This window comes from Tachyglossus aculeatus, chromosome 25 (assembly GCF_015852505.1).
Source record: "Tachyglossus aculeatus isolate mTacAcu1 chromosome 25, mTacAcu1.pri, whole genome shotgun sequence".
NCBI lineage: Eukaryota > Metazoa > Chordata > Mammalia > Monotremata > Tachyglossidae > Tachyglossus > Tachyglossus aculeatus.
In genome coordinates, this window is record NC_052090.1 from 9,577,507 (window position 1) to 9,595,778 (window position 18,272).

The 18,272-nt window shown below is 41.2% G+C and overlaps 1 protein-coding gene across 2 annotated transcripts in view; it reads right to left on the reverse strand.

Annotated features, from left to right (window-relative positions):
- Positions 1-885: 885 nt before the first annotated feature.
- LOC119945552 (desmocollin-2-like) overlaps positions 886-18,272 on the reverse strand; it is a 33,535-nt gene continuing 16,148 nt past the window's right edge. The window contains exons 8-17 of one of the 2 annotated variants that reach the window (XM_038766737.1): positions 16,810-16,944; positions 15,130-15,315; positions 13,871-14,130; positions 11,897-12,039; positions 9,703-9,924; positions 7,509-7,745; positions 5,541-5,665; positions 4,001-4,312; positions 3,372-3,417; positions 3,208-3,291 (exon numbers count right to left, since the gene is read on the reverse strand). In XM_038766737.1, coding sequence (XP_038622665.1) covers positions 3,382-3,417; positions 4,001-4,312; positions 5,541-5,665; positions 7,509-7,745; positions 9,703-9,924; positions 11,897-12,039; positions 13,871-14,130; positions 15,130-15,315; positions 16,810-16,944 — 1,656 coding nt within the window. In that variant the 3' untranslated portion in view covers positions 3,208-3,291; positions 3,372-3,381. Of the gene's footprint in view, positions 3,292-3,371; positions 3,418-4,000; positions 4,313-5,540; positions 5,666-7,508; positions 7,746-9,702; positions 9,925-11,896; positions 12,040-13,870; positions 14,131-15,129; positions 15,316-16,809; positions 16,945-18,272 lie in introns of both variants that reach the window. The other variant, XM_038766736.1, reaches the window with a different exon arrangement.

Genomic DNA, 18,272 nt, shown 5'->3' on the forward strand with positions numbered 1-18,272 from the left:
CTAAATAGTCACTGAAGTGCAATGCATATTTTGAATTGCTTTAGATTTTCAAAATATACATATTTTCAAGCATAATATTAATGGACTCCCATTGGAGCAAATGAAATGCTACTCCTTTAAGTTTTCTAAAAACACACTCATAGATTCCAAGATCTTGAAAGAACCTTGAGAGATCCTCCGCTCCAGGCCCTGTCTTCAGGCAAGGAAATGATGAAACCCCTCACTCCAGAGACGGAGTGACTATTCTTTCCACAAGCAAACCCAGGGATGGAAATTCAACCATCTGGAGCACAGGCCTTGGAACCAGAGGACCTGCGTTCTAATCCTGATCCACCACTTGTCTGCTGTGTGACCTTGGATAAGTCACTTAACTTCTTTCTGCCTCAATTACCTCATCTGTAAAATGGGGATTAAAGATGTGTGTCCCATGTGAGACATGGACTGGGTCCGACCTGATTATCTTGTTTCTACCCAGCGCTCAGAACAGTGCCTGGCACATAGTAAGCACTTGACAAATAACGTAAGAAAATAGTCTATTTTGAGGTTTCATCACCTTGAGAACAAAAAATCGATTTTATATTCAACCAAAATCTCTTCTGTTTTCATTCAAACCCATTTCTTCTGTTCTAGCCTCCAGGGAATCAAACTCCCTGACAGACAAGAGATTTGGGTGTTGGCAATTCCCACTGAATATTTCCAATTTGGAAAGGTCCATATTCTCTACTTTGATCCACTGAGCTATAAGTCTGATGGCATTGTCTTGATTTTTTCCTTTTCTTAAGGTCTCCCATTCACCTTAAAATGTCTTCTGAAAATATGAGAAAAAAAAGTTAAAAGAAGCTTCTCAATTCAAATATCAATGGTCGAGAAAAATACACTCCAAAAGGCATTTGGGCATTTTTATTAATACTAGTGCCATAAACATTTTGTATTTACTTTGACTAAATCCACATTCAGAATATTTTGAATATTACATAGGTCTGTGACCACAAGGATGATACTGTATTCAGTGCACATTGAACCAGTAAAAGAATTGAAGAATATTTTACATAGATAATAGATTGTCTCCTACTGAAAGATTCTACTCAATAAAGGTTATTACTCTGGTTTTTACAATGGAAGGTGGAATGCATGACTTCAGTCTATAATTTGGGTAGATTAAGCAGAAATTATTGCCCATATTCTGGTTTTGACTTGAACAGACTTCCAATTGATTGAGTACGTACTCTGTGCAGAGCACTTTAGAAGGTGTCTGGGAACATAGAGCATAAGTAGAAAATACAGTTTCCACCCTCAAGGAGCTTACAATCAAATGCTCTTGAAAATAATATGAATATAGATCAGAGGCAGGAAACTATAAACGCTGTTAAATCTAGTGAAAGAAAAATATATAGCTTCTCTAAGTATATGGAAGTATTTTGTTTTCAAACAATTAGTTTCCAAAAAAAGACAAAACTATGTGAGGTTTTTAACATTTGTTTTTTGTTCTGTTCTCTGTTGCAACTTTCCCTGAAACAGACAGGAGACAAATAGTTCCCCCACATTAAGATATGGAAGGCTAATTACATTACATACACCTGAACATATGGTCATTACATAGTCTACAGTACTAACATTTACAAGAAATGAAAACTAAATAACCGTTAATTGTACCTGAGCAAAGCCCCAAAAGGAGAAAATAAAGATACTCCATTCAGAAAATGCTTTAGGGCTGTTTGCTCTTATTCAACTGATTTATTGCTTATTCTTCCCTCAGCACAGGACAGGCACAAGTATCTTTTTCCAGTGACAGGGATGATATTCTTTAAAATGGTCAGAATGGGGAGTGCCTAGAGAAGAAAATTTTTGGATGAACTGACGAATGCAAGCATGACACAACCATTTATTAACTGGAGCACAAAGTGATGGGAAAATAAATTCAAGTCCCTCATCCAATCCAAGGATTTGCTTTCATGCCCAGTCAGGATTTTGCACTGCGGGACAAGCGCCTACATCCACAGCCAACCCTAAACTTTTCTTCTAATTGGAAAACTGGACAAATCTCTACATTTCTTAAACTAACCCATCAGAAACACAACTTTCCCTTTAGCAGAGGGCAAACAAACACAACAGAAACAATAGAATCTGAATTCAAAAGATCTCATCAACTCGACATCTAAGTTTAATTCCTAGTTCTTTTTAAATGGAATATTTATAAATGGCGTCTTTGAATCTGGTGTGTTTGGAAGCCAATATCGAGATAGAAGAGATAAAAACTAAGAAAATGATATTCTCTACTACATATATATATCTATATACACATCTTGGGTTTTGTTCCCCAACCCCAACTCCTTTTTTATAATGTGATTTTTTTACCAATATATAAAGCTAACTCTAATGAAAGCGTTGAGTAACTTTATTTCTGTAATTTTCATAGCAAAATTAAAGGCTCTTAATTCCCAACTCATATAACAAAACAGCCACCAAGGCATAAGAAGCACAATTGCATAATTACATTAATTTCCACAAACCGTGACAAATACTTTTTCGTAAAACAGAAAAACAAAATTCAAATAAAAAAATAATTTCCTTTTTCTTCAGAATTCAGCCTTTTGTGGTGAAACAGTAGATGCCATTTGGACCGAATAGTTTCAGTAAAATTGGACAGCGCTTGGCATGTAAGGATATTTATAGGAAAACCACCAAGTACAAAAGAGAAGTATTTTCTAAACATGTGCTTTGGAAGCCTACATTTCAAAGGCAAAGTTGGCCAAAAGGCAAAATGTAGTTTCAGTGCAATATTGTTTAGGGTCATAATCCCCCTAATGCAGCCTTAGACACAACCACTCACCCAGGGCAAATACTTTTTTCTAGATGAGTAGTGGAAGATAGATCATTGTTCACTTCCCTACTTGAGGCATTCCAGGGAAGAGTAGGCTGATAAACCACACTTATTGCTCCCGTGTTAATGCGTGCTTTCCACAAAACCACCCCCTCACAAAAAAGACGAAAGAACAGACCATGCTCCAGCTTATAAAGAGTCCCCCCCAGCTTAGAAACCTCCAAAAAAATCTGACAAAGCCATTTACAGTTTTAGCACCACCATGGTCATGGTTATCTCTTTATGCATGCTTCTGCTAGTGTCCTAAATTTGGGTTCCAGATGGTCTAAAAAGTCAAGCCCCTCCTCTTCCGGATGATCACTGCAACAGCCTACAGAACCAGCGGCAGATCCTTTTCCTTCATAGTTATATGAAAGGACGTAGTCTTGAGCATGCTTATGTTCCTCGTCCTGATTACACAGATTCACCTTCTGCAGAGGAAAAAAACACATTTTATCATTTTTTTTAAAACACCAAACATATTAACAGGAAAATAATTTCTTTGATTTACCTTTCATTGTTTAATTTTTAATCAGAGTGTGTCCTCTAATGGATTCCTACATACAAAAAATGCACATGATTGGTCTATATCATCATACTACAGACGAAGTACTTAGCACATTTCTAGGAATGACACATGAAACAAAACATATACACAATATGGATAAACACATTCACAGATAACGTCATTTTAAAAATTCAATTTCCCCCAGAAAATCATAATGGGCTCTATCCATTAATCTATAGATACACCTAGGAGGGATCTGGGCTGAGATTAGCATAGTATGAGTGAATAATAGAGCACACGCAGCCAAATCGAGCTACAGGATATCATTGGAAAAACACAGAGAGTAACTTACATATAGCCAGTGCAGTAACGGCAACAAAATGAGGGAAACCAAAATGAGGGGACTCTAAGGCAAAGCAAACTATGTTGGCTGAGTTAATTTTCACTTCAATTAAATGCGCGGATTTAAACCTTTAAAAAGAACACAACTACTCTGTGGATAGCGTGAAGTAATGGTTTTAGAAAAGGCAACATGATTTGAACTTAGGGCTTACAAATTCAGTTTTCATGGTTTAAATTTGTTTTGTAAATGGCATTGTACTATCCGTCCGGGCCCCATCCGGGAAACTTACTTCACCCAATCGCGGCTGTGTGTAACTCTGCCACTCCGAGTAAGTGTATCTGCAGTTGTCCATCTCAACCTGTCCTCCCCGGCATGAATCCAAGGTTTGATGACCACCCCGGCACGAATCCAGGGTCTGGTGCCCTCCCCGGCACGAATCCAGGGTCTGGTGACCCCCCCGGCATGAATCCAGGGTCTGGTGACCTCCTTTCACCATCTCAAAGCACTCTTGGCCCCCATTCTTCACAGCTGGTCCCAGGGTACCCCCACAGACGTGTCCACAGGTGTTCGTGGTTTGGGTGGTAAATCCGTTTGTAGAACACTAAGAGAAGACAGAGTAGGAGGCAGGGGAGACCGGAGAAACAGTTGATACGAGAAACCATTTTATTTTGCTCTCCACCTGGTTCTTCTTATTTCATCTGTACAGTTAGGATTTAAACTGGGGGAACGTTTGCCTGTGGACCATATGGTGGCTCAGAACTCCAAGTGAGGGAGCTGGATGGGGACCCCTGTTGATTTTGGAGCAAAAAGCACTCCATTTAGGTGTGTGAGATAATAATAATAATAATAATAATGATAATGGCATTTATTAAGTGCTTACTATGTGCAAAGCACTGTTCTAAGTGCTGGGGAGTTTACAAGGTGATTAGGTTGTCCCACATGGGGCTCACAGTCTTAATCCCCATCTTACAGATGAGGTAACTGAGGCACAGAGAAATGAAGTGACTTGCCCAAAGTCACACAGCTAAGTGGCGGAGCCAGGATTTGAACCAATGATCTCTGACTCCAAAGCCCGTGCTCTTTCCACTGAGCCACGCTGCTTCCCCAATGAGGAGGAGCATCCCCCAAAGCAGCATCAGCCACGTGTCTCTCAAATCTCTAGAGAAGGCTCCACAACCAGCTGTGTGAAGGCCTTCAAGAGGATTGTAACTCTTGGCCGTCAGAAAGCCCAAAATGTTCTTGCTGCAGATAAGGCTAGTGGACCCACCAGCAATGGGAAATCAAACTAGCTTCCTGACTCTCAGCCAGTCACTTGGTCAATCATATTTATTGAGTGCTTGGGGAGTACAGTATAATAATAAACAGACATAGTCCCTGCCCACAACGTGCTGACAGTCTAGATGGGGAGATGGACGTTAATAGAAATAAATAAATTACAGATATGGATATAAGTACTGTGGGGCTGGGCAGGAGAATGAATAAAGGGAGCAAGCCAGGGCAATGCAAAAGGGAGTGGGAAAAGAGGAAAGGGTCAGGGAAACCCTCCTGGAGATGTGCCTTCAGTAAGGCTTTGAAGGCGAGGAGAGTAATTGTCTGTCGGATATGAGGAGGGAGGGCATTCCAGGCCAGAGGCAGGATGTGGGCGAGAGGTCAGGGGACCTCTTATGTAATTGATTCTAGGTCGGCGATCAGAGACTCTCTACCAGGATACTGCCTGCCATCTTCTACTGGCGTGGCAATGTTTGAAGACATTTGAAGGTCCGCTAAAGGCAATGCCAATAAGGCTAGTTACGTGGATAAGTTAATTTTTCATATGACAAGCTACTTACCACTCTGTCATCTCCAGGAGCTTCGGTATTGGATATGATCAAATTCTGCTGAGCTAAGTCATCAGGGAAAGTTTTGACATCTTTTTTTGAGCCAGTGGCCCCACAGATTAATGTGAACAGGATGCCTGAAGAAGAAAAAGACCCATTGGAGTTTAGCAAAAAATGTGTATGTTTGTGAGTTGGCTCACACACCTGTTGATGTCTTCCTTCTCAGTTACCGAGCGAAGCAAATAAATTCTTGTTAAAAATCCTTGAACCCACACATTTCTTAGCCGCCCCGGCTGAAACAATCTTGCTTTCAATCAATGGAGAGGAGTTTTGTACTTGGACTCAAGTTGTGATGTTTCAGACACCCAAAGTCAGCCACTGTTCCCCAAGAGACTGTGACATCAAGTGTGATTGACTGGGCTAGATGTCTCTCTGATTTTGCTGTTGGGAAAGGTGCAAAGTGAAGTACCCCTATCTCTCTTATTTCTGATCTGCTGATTGCTGTTCCCTAGCAGGATACAGGCCTCTTTGATTTTTAAAATTGTAATTAGACACACCTCTTGTAATTAGGACTTGGATTATACAATTGACAAATGGGGCCCTTGATTTTTCTGTTTTTCTGGGCAGGAGTGGGATACTGGAATAACCCCAGAGCACGTAGGGATAGCTGGACAAGCAGGCTCCCAATCAGGTGGGTAGGCACTGAAGTGGGACAAGTGTCATGGGTCTACAAACTCTTGGACTTGTCTGCACAGGGCAATCCTCACAGACATCCATATGTCATTGGAGTTTTGTTTCTTCTTATATGGTACTTGTTAAGCACTTACAACGTGCCAGACATTGTTCTAAGGACTGGGGTAGATGCAAGTTAATCAGATGAACCCATATGGGGCTCACAGTCTTCATCCCCATTTTATAGATGAGGTAACTGAGGCACAGAGAAGTGAAGTGACTTGCCTAAGGTAACAGTGTAAAATGTGGCAGAGCCGGGATTAGAACTCAGGTTCTTCTGATTCCCAGGCCCGCGCTCTAGCCCTAGGCCACACTGTTTCTCTTGTTTTGTCGTGTGTAGATTCTGATCATAAATCTTGTGGCCTGATGGAAAGAGCCTGGGCTTGGGAGGCAAGGGATCTTGTTCCTAATAATAATAATAATAATATTTGTGGTATTTGTTAAGTGCTTACTTTGTTCCAGGCACTATACTAAGCACTGGGGTAGAGATAAGGTAATTGTGTTGGACATAGTCCCTGTCCCACATTGGGCTCACAGTCTTAAACCCCATTTTACAGATGAGTTAACTAAGGCACAGAGAAGTTAAGTGACTTACCAAAGGTCACACAGCAGACAAGTGGCTGAGTCAGGATTAGAACACAGCTCCCTCTAATTCCAAGGCCCATGGTCTATCTACACTGCTTCCCTCCTGCCTGCCTGGTATGTGACCTTGGGCAAGTCATTTAACTGTGCTTCAGTTTCCTCATCTGTAAAATGGGAGATCAATACCTTTTTTCCCTCCTACCTAGACCATGACCTCGCTGTGGGGCCAGGACTGTGGCCAGCCTGATTACCCTGAATCTAATGCAGCGCTCAGTACTCTGCTTGGCACATAGTAAGTCCTTGACAAATACCACAATTACTATTAATTATTATTATCAGGACAGCTCTGAGAAGAACAGCACAGCTAGAGTGTAAGTTCAAGGGCAGGGATCCTGTCTAGCCTTATTGTACTCTTTCAAGCACTCTGTGCTCTGTGCACAGAGTGCGCACTCAATATATATGATTGAATGATTGATTGATTGATTGTGCCAGTCTCTGAGGAGAAAGCCAGGAAGTGGGGACAAAAAGCGTGACAGGGATAGGAGCAGGTGAGGACATTTTGCATCATCAACCAAGTCAGACCTGTGCTCAGATGCATCATTTTCCGACTAATTCCTGTATGTTACACTGAAGGGCAGTGGCTGAACTTTAAGGAAACGAACTCACAGCCTAACAGGGCTGCTCCCAGGACCATGGCAAGGATGGCCCATTTTCCGAGTCTTGCAACTACACCGCTCCCTGTGCTGGAACCCCGATCTGTACATTCTGCCGCAGTCACACAGTTACACAGATTAACTCTGATGGTCTGGATTGACGCCTGCCCGAGTCTGTCCCTGACGACTATGGGCACGTTGTACTGTCCGAATGGAGGGTCGTTCCGATGTCTGAGACGGACAGCCGTGTCTGAAAGAAATCAAGAGCCAAATTAAGTTTCCATTGCACTTTCCCAATCCTTAATCTGAAGCCTCAGCCTGATACCGTATCTCATATTTAAATGGTCAAAAAACTCCAATCAGGTATTCTTCCCCCCTGCCTACTTATTTCATCTCTGTCCTTCACTAGCTACCCTCTCCAGTAGTAGTAGTAATAGTATTTATTGAATGCTCACTGGCTGCAATGCACTGTATTAATCTCTTGGGAGCTGAGGAAGTGATCCAGGAAATATTCCCTGATTAATCCCCTTACCCTTCTGGTTATGGAATTCTCTTAGCCCTCTGACTCACTTGTTTATTTATTAGTGTTTGTCTTATACAACTAATTTCCATATACTCAGTCTCTTTTAACTCTTATTTTTCCCATATTGTGATAACTTTTCTTTCCCATTAGACAGAAAGCACTTGAGAAAAATAATATCACCGTATAAATTCAAGGAATCTAGGTGCTATTATTATTATCCTTATCATTGTAAGTACTCCTACATCTAGTACTATTTACGTCTGTCTGCCAAATGATGCTAGTTTCATAAGAACAATTTTTACTGTTTCCTCTGTTATACTGCCACATTAGGTCATACCAAAACAAAAAACCCCAAAAAACAAAAAACACCTGCTGCAGAAATACCTTGTACTTCCCAAGCGCTTAGTACAATGCTCTGCACACAGTAAGCACTCAATAAATACGATTGATTGATTGATTTATACCTCTCCCCCTTCTAGACTGTGAGCCCACTGTTGAGTAGGGACCGTCTCTATATGTTGCCAACTTGTACTTCCCAAGCACTTAGTACAGTGCTCTGCACACAGTAAGTGCTCAATAAATACGATTGAATGAATGATCGAATGAATGAATTCCTTTAAAAAGTTTTGGTTGGAAGTTCAAAAATCTTCCTGCTTGTTGGTTGGCAGAGACTTTGTTTGGTTGGCTTTGTGGGTCAAAAGGGAATTTTTCCCCTTTTCTTCACCTCAAAGACCTTTCAAGTAATACCACTGGGCTGTTAGATGAGTCCCCACATTTTGAGTTTGGGAAAGAAAATCATTCATCAGGTTTAGCTGGGAGATAGCTTTCCTGACCACCCCTCTCTAACTCTGGCTTTGAATTTTACGGCAAATTTGATTCTGGGCTACTGAGGGGAGTTCACAGGACCTGGACTCCAGCCCTCCAAGAGGCCTCCCTGACTAGCCCTCATTTCCTCTTCTCCCTCTCTCTTCTGTGTTACTGTGGCACTTGGATTTGCACCCTTTATTCACCCCTCCCTCAGCTCCACAAGTACTTACGTACACATCCGTAGTTTGTTTATATTAATGTCTGTCTCCCCTTTTAATAATAACAATAATAATGGCAGTTACTAAGCGCTTACTATGTGCAAAACACTGTTCTAAGCACTGGGGGATACAAGGTGATCAGGTTGTCTCACGGGGGGCTCACAGTCAATCCCCATTTTACAGATGAGGTAACTGAGGCACAGAGAAGTTAAGTGACTTACCCAAAGTCACACAGTTGACAATTGGCAGAGCTGGGATTTGAACCCATGACCACTGACTCCAAAGCCCGTGGTCTTTCCACTGAACCACGCTTCTTCTCTAGACAACACTTCTTTTACACAACACTCGCTGTGGACTGGGAATTTGTTTACCGACTTTGTTATGCTGTACTCTCCCAAGTACCTAGTAAAGTGCTCTGCACATGGTAATCGCTCAACAAATATAAAAAACATGATTGAACTGGTCCATTACAGGAGGTCCCCTGGTTGGATCAAGTCCACCAATGGGGCAGTGTAGCATGTGCAACACTGATTGATTAATCAATCAGCCAATCGTATTTATTGAGTGTGCAAAGTACTGTACGAGGCACTTGGGAGAGTACAATAAGATGGAGGTGGTAGACACGTTCCCTGCCCACACAACGCTTTGCGATGACATACCATTAATTCTTGTTAGAGACCACATATTCTGGGTATCTGATCCACTCCCCAGAGTGAATTCGAAAGGAGGACCGTTGTTTGGTTCGTCGGGGTCAGTAGCCCCAATCTCAGCAGATCCCAAGCTTGTTTTGCAGATAGTGACATAAGTTGTCGAGATAAAAGGGGGGTTGTCATTCTCATCTTCCAGGATGACTGCCAAAGTTCCCGTGCAGCTTCTGCCACCTAGAAAATAGGAACGTGAGTTATCAGTCAACCTTTGCCATTTAACTATAGCAATATGCATTAAGTGGAAATCAAATCGTCCTTTAGGCTAGTTTTGCCTCCATAGCAATTGGTCACTCGTGTGATCGTTAGGGAAACAATCTAATGAGCGCATGAAATCCAGTATTTCCGAATTTGTTTTTATCCAAATCTTTCTCCAGCCCCAAAGCCAACTATCCAGTCTGATTTCTCATTCTTCCTACATGGGTTCGGTTTAGGCAACTGCTGACGATTCTGACTGGCTCAGAGTTATGGATTCCAGGTGGCGACTGGTGGGAAAAGCAAGAGTAGAAGCTACAACAGAAGGGGAGAAGAAAGGCTGAGGAGTAATGAAATAAGAGTCAATCCATCAATGGTATTTATTGAGAGCCTACTGAATGCAGACCACTCTATGAAGTGCTTGGAAGAGTACAATAGAATTGTACTTTCCCTGCCCACAAGACTGGCTTACAGTTAGAGCGGTAAGGAAACAGGGAAACAGGAGGAGAGAGTACATCTGAAAAAGGGAACAAGGAGGGAAGGAGACAGGGGAAACAGTGCTGAGGAAACAGGAGTTCTCACGAGGGCAGTGACAGTGTTAGAGGCCAGTAGCAGGGCTGGGACAATTTTGAGTAGACAAGAATTTCTTTAAAGTGTTAAATCAGAAACACAGTCGTAGTTCCACCTTTCCTGCTGTACTCACAGTTGTGTGTGAAGAAAAAGGAGGTGCTGATTTTGCCCACTCTTTCTTCTCCTTTTCTGATTTCAGGACTGCCTGATGCATAATTTTCCTCAAAGCACTCACCCTGTTGTCAGATTTTGCGGTTCAACCAGGATTTCCCCTTCCCACCACGTTCTAGGCAGCTTCTTCTGCCAAGGGTCTAGAGAAGTTCCTCTTCCCCTTCTCCCTTGCATGTGGGCCTAGCTCATAGGGAAGTGCATGGGTGTAAAAGTGAACTGAGTTTTGCACTGAAAAATGGGCTCTTCTTATGGCCAGAAGGTATCTGGAAACATGGCTCAGTGGAAAGAGCACGGGCTTGGGAGTCAGAGGTCATGGCTTCGAATCCTGGCTCTGCCACTTGTCTGCTGTGTGACCTTGACTTCTCTGTGACTCAGTTACCTCATCTGTAAAATGGGGATTAAGACTGTGAGCCTCACGTGGGACAATCTTGTCACCTTGTATTCCCCCCAGCACATAGAACAGTGCTTCGCACATAGTAAGCGCTTAACAAATACCATCATTTATCATTATTATTATTCCTTTCCTCTTTTATTTGTAGATTCACTTTACACAGATCCACTCTGCACTTTTTTATGGTACTTGTTAAGCGGTTACTATGTGTCCAACATCATTCTAAACTCTGGGGTAGGTACAAATTAATTAGGTAGGACACAGTCCTTGCCCCACATGGGCCTCCCAGTCTAAGAAGGAAGCAGAACAGCATTTAATCCCCATTTTACAGTTGAGAAAACTGAGGCACCGAGTTAGAAGACAAATGGTGGACTAGGATTAGAGTTTAGGTCCTTAGGACTCCAAGGCCCACGCTCTATCCACTAGGCCATGCAGCTAAAATAAGATAAAACACTAAAATAACCCAAGTTATTTAATTGGCCTTCTAAGAACTGGTTTTACTAGTGAAAGGAATTTCCTTATACGTTACCAAGTGACTGAAATACTGTTTTTAAAATAAACGAGTGACAATGTGCCTGTGGCTATCTGAAATATTAAGCATTTAGGCTGGGAGATGTAGCTTGGGTAGATTGGACAGTGTTTTGGGACACAAAAACCATAAATATAGGAATAGTGAGCGACACCTTTCTGATATGCTGATTAATTATCCTGCAAGCCATTAAAGGGGAAAAATTAAATGACTGGTTAAACAATGTACTACGTCATCATTTATTTGGCACATTCCTTAGTAAATGACTACACCATTTTTAACTTGTTACTCACTTTGGTCTGTAGAAAGAACTGTAATATTGTACAGACTGTTTACGATTCCCTGTGCTTCTCTGTCCAGGGATCTGGTAGTGGTGATTGAGCCTGTGTTTTCATCAACCGTGAACCACTGTTTAGGGTCACTTAATCCTCGATACCTGTTCATTAAAAATCAAATTTGAATTTAGAAACCAATAAAATAAAATTTGCCAAAACAAATTCTGTTAGTGCATAAAGCCTCCAGTGTTATAAATACATGAAATACACTTAAATTCTGGTCTATACCCATTTTAAAAAAATGGTATTTGTTAAGCACTTGCTGTGTGCCAGGTACTATACTAAGCGCTAGAGTAGATACAACATTATCGGGTTGGACACAGTCCACGTCCCACGAAGGGCTCACGGTCTTAATTTCCATTTTACAGATGAGTTAACTGAGGGACAGAGAAGTTGAATGACTTGCCCAAGGTCACACAACAGTAAGTGGAAGAGCTGAGTTTAGAACACAGGTGCTCTGACCCCCAAGGCCCATGCTCTTTCCGCTAGGCCATACTGCTTCTCCTACTTCCCTGCTCTAATCCCTGGCCCAATCCACTTTCCTATCACTGCCTCTGACCCTAATTCCAGAGGCCGAAAATGCATTTCCTCTTCTCTCCCCTAATAATAACTGTAGTATTCATTAAGTGCTTATGATGTGCCAAGCACTGGGATAGATATCACACAATCAGATCAAACAAAATCCCTGTAATTCATTCATTCATTCATTCAATCGCATTTATTGAGCGCTTACTGTGTGCAGAGCACTTTACTAAGCGCGTGGGAAGTACATGTTGGTAACATATAGAGACTGTCCCTACCCAACAGCGGGCTCACAGTCTAGAAGGGGGAGACAGACAACAAAACAAAACATATTAACAAAATAAAATAAATAGAATAGTAAATATGTACAAGTAAAATAAATAGATTAATAAATATGTACAAACACATATACAGGTGCTGTGAGGAGGGGAAGAAGGTAAGGTGGGGGGGATGGGGAGGGGGAGAAAGGGGAGGGGAAGGAGGGGGCTCAGTCTAGAAGGAAGATAGAGCAGACAGAACGAGCTGGGGCCCAGAGAGGTTAGGTGATTTTCATAAATTCACACAGCAGGTAATTGACAGGCCTGGGATTAGAACCCAGGTCCTCTGACTCCCCTGGCCTTTTCACTAAACCATGCTGCCGTGTTCCCCGAACGGTAAGTGCTCAATGAATACCACTGATTGATTAACTGATTGACTGCTTCTTCTAACACAAGAAGCCTTGTAGCCAAGTGGAACAACAACGGGCCTGGGAGTTAGAAGGACCAAGATTCTAATCCCAGCTCTACCACTTGTCTGCTGTGTGACCTTGAGCAAGTTACTTACCTTCTCTGTGCTTTGATTACCTTATCTGTAAAATGGGGATTAAGACTGTGAGCGTCCTAAGGGGCATGGATTTTATCCAAACTGATTACTCATTTACTCATTTAATCATATTTATTGAGCACCTACTGTGTGCAGAGCACTGTACTAAGCACTTGAGAGAGTACAATACAACAATAAGCAGAAACATTCCTTCTGCCCAAAAGGAGTTTAAAGTGTGAAGGGGAGGGTAGAGGGGACTGGCTTGCAACCACTCTGGTGCTTAGTTCAGTTCCTGGCACATAGTAAGGGCTTTACAAATACCAAAATGAAATAAAATGAACCCAACAAAAAAAATCCAAATAGCAGTCAGTTCTAAAGCTCAGCCCTTCTACCTTCCCAATTTTCTCCTCCTTTCTTTTCCCCATCTTTCCAGCCTCTCCCATCAAGCAACAACTAGGAGCTGGATCTGAACCACTCAGTGCTCAGGACAGATTCAGAGGCCACTTTAAAAAAATAATAATTATGGTATTTGTTAAGCGCTTACTATGCTCCAGTAACTGTACTAAGTGCTGGATCATTTCTAATAAATAAACATCAAATCACTTGTACCTTATACCAGTGCTGGTTCTGCTTTCCGGGTCCTTAGCGGCATACCCATTGATTCGAGTTCCCACTGGCACATTTTCTCTTACTCGAGTAAACTGCACCGCAGGCACGCATTCGGGTCCTTCATCCTGATTTAGGACATTGACGGTCACCACAGCAGTGGTCATAGATATTGTTCTAGAGATGCCATCTCTGAAAAACGGTGCTTCATTGCAGGCACCAACTTGCAGGGTTAGCTGGCGGTTTTCTTCGTAGTTCAGTGACTGTAAAATCAAGTGTATCTCTCAGATGACATAAAGACATTTTTCTAGGGACCAAGCGAGATATCGTTCCCGGACAGGAGAAACTAGAGCAAAGTTAAGATGGTCTGTAGGGATGAGAAATAAGAGCTGTCCTTCCGGATTCATCCCAGTACACCCCTGTACAACTGGCAAAATGTTTTCACCATCACTGGGAGGGTGGGGAACGACTTTATTCCCCGATCATCATAAAGGGTGGGATGAGGGGAAAAATCTAGTAGGCATTTGGGGAGTAAAATGGAAAAACGCTCTGTGACGGCTGTACTACAAGTCCCGAATTCCATGGGACACAGACCAAGTATCTCTAGCCTGGATGCGACAATCCCAGTAATTTGAAGTGGACAAGAGTAGCTGAAGGTTACAGCAAGATGCCCTATTTTACGCTGACGAGTTTAGCCACAATAATTCTAGTTCTGGGACTTTGGTTTTAAAACTCTGGAAAGTCTACAAAAATCTGCAATGATCCCACCTCATCTAGGACAGTCAGCCTACTTGTGGGCTTGTGTTCCCAAAGCAATCTAGCCTTGCTGCATTCATACAGGGATGGAAGAAGAAGAATCACAAAATCGCAAATGTGAACTTTCACTGTCATCATGTCTGCTCACCCCACCCTAATCCTCTCTCTCAGGAAGGCTTCAAACCTACCAATGTGGCCTTTTGGGAGTGACTTTTTGAATAAAAAACAGAAGCCATCCATACTCATGGAAAATATCACTTTCACATAAATTCATCAAATGTATTAATCAAAGTGTTTAACAAATGCTGTGGACGTGAATCTTTTCTTTCAAAATAAATGCATAAATGTTTCAGTAATAATACAACTGCAAATGTCTATTGAAATCAATAGGCTAACCAAGTATTACGTACTCTTCAAGAAGAAGTCTACAGAGTAGGATTACAAAAATACTGCTTTATAGTATACCAAATTGTTGACTATCCAAATTCTGAATTCATTTTCCTTACCTTAACAACACCCAGAACGCCTTCATTGGTTTTTGGATCTGTCACAATTCTGAAATTTCCATTTTCATTTCCCTTTACGATGGTGTAATTAGCCCTCCAATTGGCAGTGTTAATTAAGTCTTTATCCTCAACAGCCATTCTCAAAATTTCCACATTGACTGTATTTTCCTCTACTGAGGCAGTATACTGAAACAAATAAGAAACGTTTTCTTTAAAGTCATGGCATGCTTGCTGTATTAAAGATGGGCAAGGTATTTTTTCCCCACTCCCAAACCAATGGCTCGTCCATTCATTATGTTCGAAGATAATTTAAAAGCATGAATCCAAATTGCTTTCTTGACACTGAACTCTAAGAAGCAGAATGGAGGACCTAAGATTAGAACACTTGTAAGGGAAGTGTGCTAGGGAAAAGTTTTAATCAAAATATACCATAGAAGTGAATCTTTCCTTTCTAAATTAATGGATAATTGTTTTAGCATTACTTGATTTAGCTGGAAATGGATATTGAAATCAGTAGGTTAGCCACATATTATGTACGTTTCAACAAGAAGTCTACAGAATTGGGTTACAGATACAGTTTGGATGTCACCATTAATACTGCACAATAATCTACTTGTGTGTTCTTTTCTCCCAAAATGCATAACTCCCTTCTGACCCCCAAGAAAATCTAGTTCTGGGAGTTAGGTTGTTTTTTTAAAAAAAAATTACTTCCAATCTGCACTGTGAAACATTTTCCCAGATTAGAATGAAATGAAGACTACTGTTGTCAAAATTCAAATTGATTCACCACAATCTAAGGGTGGCATTAAGGTATTTTTCCATTTTTAGGGAAAACCTCCATTTTACTGAGTGCCCAGTTGCAAATAGATAATGACAAAGTAAGGAATAAGCAATTAGTCAATGAAATGGGGATTGACTAAAGAATTGGAGGCAGAACCAGAAAAACATTAAATTGGGGTGATTGTGCATATCAGCAAAAAATCTATATTTAGTATAAAATATCCTCTTCCAACTCAAGTTATTTTAATTAGTTTTGAAAAAGGTATTTTTGTAAATTTATATTTTGAACTCTCCCTTCTTTTGAAAGCAAAAGAACACAATTGAAATTTTTAATTTATCAGATGCTCCACTTTCACTTTAAAGATTGTATTCATTCATTCAATCTTATTGAGAGCATACTGTGGGCAGAGCACTGTACTAAGCACTTGGGAAAGTACAATACAACAATAAACAGACACATTGAACACAGACATTGAACACAGACACAATAAGTGCTTTCTATATAACAACTTATATATATAAAACTTCTGTATAACAACATTGTTGTGGGCAGGGAATGTGTCTGTTTATTGCATACAGTATTGCAGTATTGCATACAGTATTTTTCTAGATAAAATAAAGAATTATTGAAGAAATATCTCTGGACCCAATCAGTCTGCACAGATCTCATAAACTCTAAAATCCTTACTACTTCAAAATGAAATATAATAAAATTGTAAAGAATCAGAATTATTTTAGCTTTTAAATCTTATCTGGAAGGGAAGATTAGAAATCAAGGGAAGAGTCAAATTAATATGAACTTCAAAGTCCACTGCCAATCGGAATATTGGACTGAACCCAGAAAACATGTAAGATGGATGTGAGAGTTTCACTTTGCAGTTAGCCAGGTCCCATACTTACAGATGATCTGGTGAAAATTGGTGGATTGTCATTCACGTCGCAAATAGAAACAACACAAGTTGCCGTGCTCCACCGACCAAAATGTTGGCCATCCATATCTTGCACTTTCAATACCATTGTGTATTTGTCTAGCCTCTGAAAACAAAGTCAAGAATTGATAGTGGACATGAAAAAGACAGCCTTTGGTCTGAAGGCTGAAACTTCTTCTAAACAACTTCATATTTGTGTTTCTCTATTAGCCTGAGTCTCTCTAAATCGAGCTCATTTTCCTTGTAGTAGAGATCAAAGCATTTATTAAATGCTTACTGCTTTCAGAGCACTGTACTAAGTTCTGTGAATTAATAAACATGTAGAAATTAGACCCGATCCCTTGTCCAGTGATCTGGAGAACTTTTCCCCCTCCATCTAGTCACCTAAAATAGGTTATATCGTTTTCTCAAGGAGGAAACTGATTATCTTGTACCTCAGAAATGAGAATCTTGCCCTAGTAGAATGAGCACGGCACTAGAAGTCAAGAGACCTGGATTCCAACCCTGACTCTGCCACTTACACTGTGAGTTGGAGCGAGTCACAACTTCTCTGTGCCTCATTTCTCTTATCGGCAAATGAGGATAAGTATCTGTTCATGCTCCTTAGACTATGAACGCCACATGGGGCAGGGAGTGTCTGATCTGCTTATATTGTATCTATCCCAGTGTTTATTTGTTTTTTTCAATGGTTTTTGTTAAGCACTTACTACATGCCAGGAACTGAACTAAGCACTGGCGTAGATAGAAGACAGCCAAGTTGGACACAATCCAAGTCCCACGTGGGGCTCACAGTCTTAATCCCCATTTTGCAGATGAGCTTACTGAAGCACAGAGAAGTTAAGTGACTTTCCCAAGGTCACACAGCAGACAAGTGGCAGAGCTGGGATTAGAACCCAGGTCCTTCTGACTCCCAGGTTCTTGCTTTTTCCACTGGGCAAAACTGCTTCTCACAGTGCTTGGCACATACCAACTCTACTGTATCATATTCTCCCAACCATATAGTACAGTGATCGGCACACTGACTGCCCCTGATTGGTAATAAGCTCTTAAGCAATACCACAAGCATTATTATTGCTACTATTCCAACATTTGAGTATTAGCCAAAAAACCCAAGTTACCTTTTAAATGGGGTTCAACAATAAAGGGTTCTATATATCAAAACAGGACTGAGGAATTGGTCAAGGTGGATATCAGCAAATCTGGTTGCACACAGTCCCTGTCCCATGTGAGCAGCATGGCTCAATGGAAAGAGTATGGGCTTGGGAGTCAGAGGTCATGGGCTCAAATCCTGGCTCCGCCAATTTTCAGCTGTGTGACTTTGGGCAAGTCGCTTAACTTCTCTGGGCCTCAGTTACCTCATCTGGAAAATGGGGATAATAATAATAATGGCATATATTAAGCGACTACTATGTGCAAAGCACTGTTCTAAGTGCT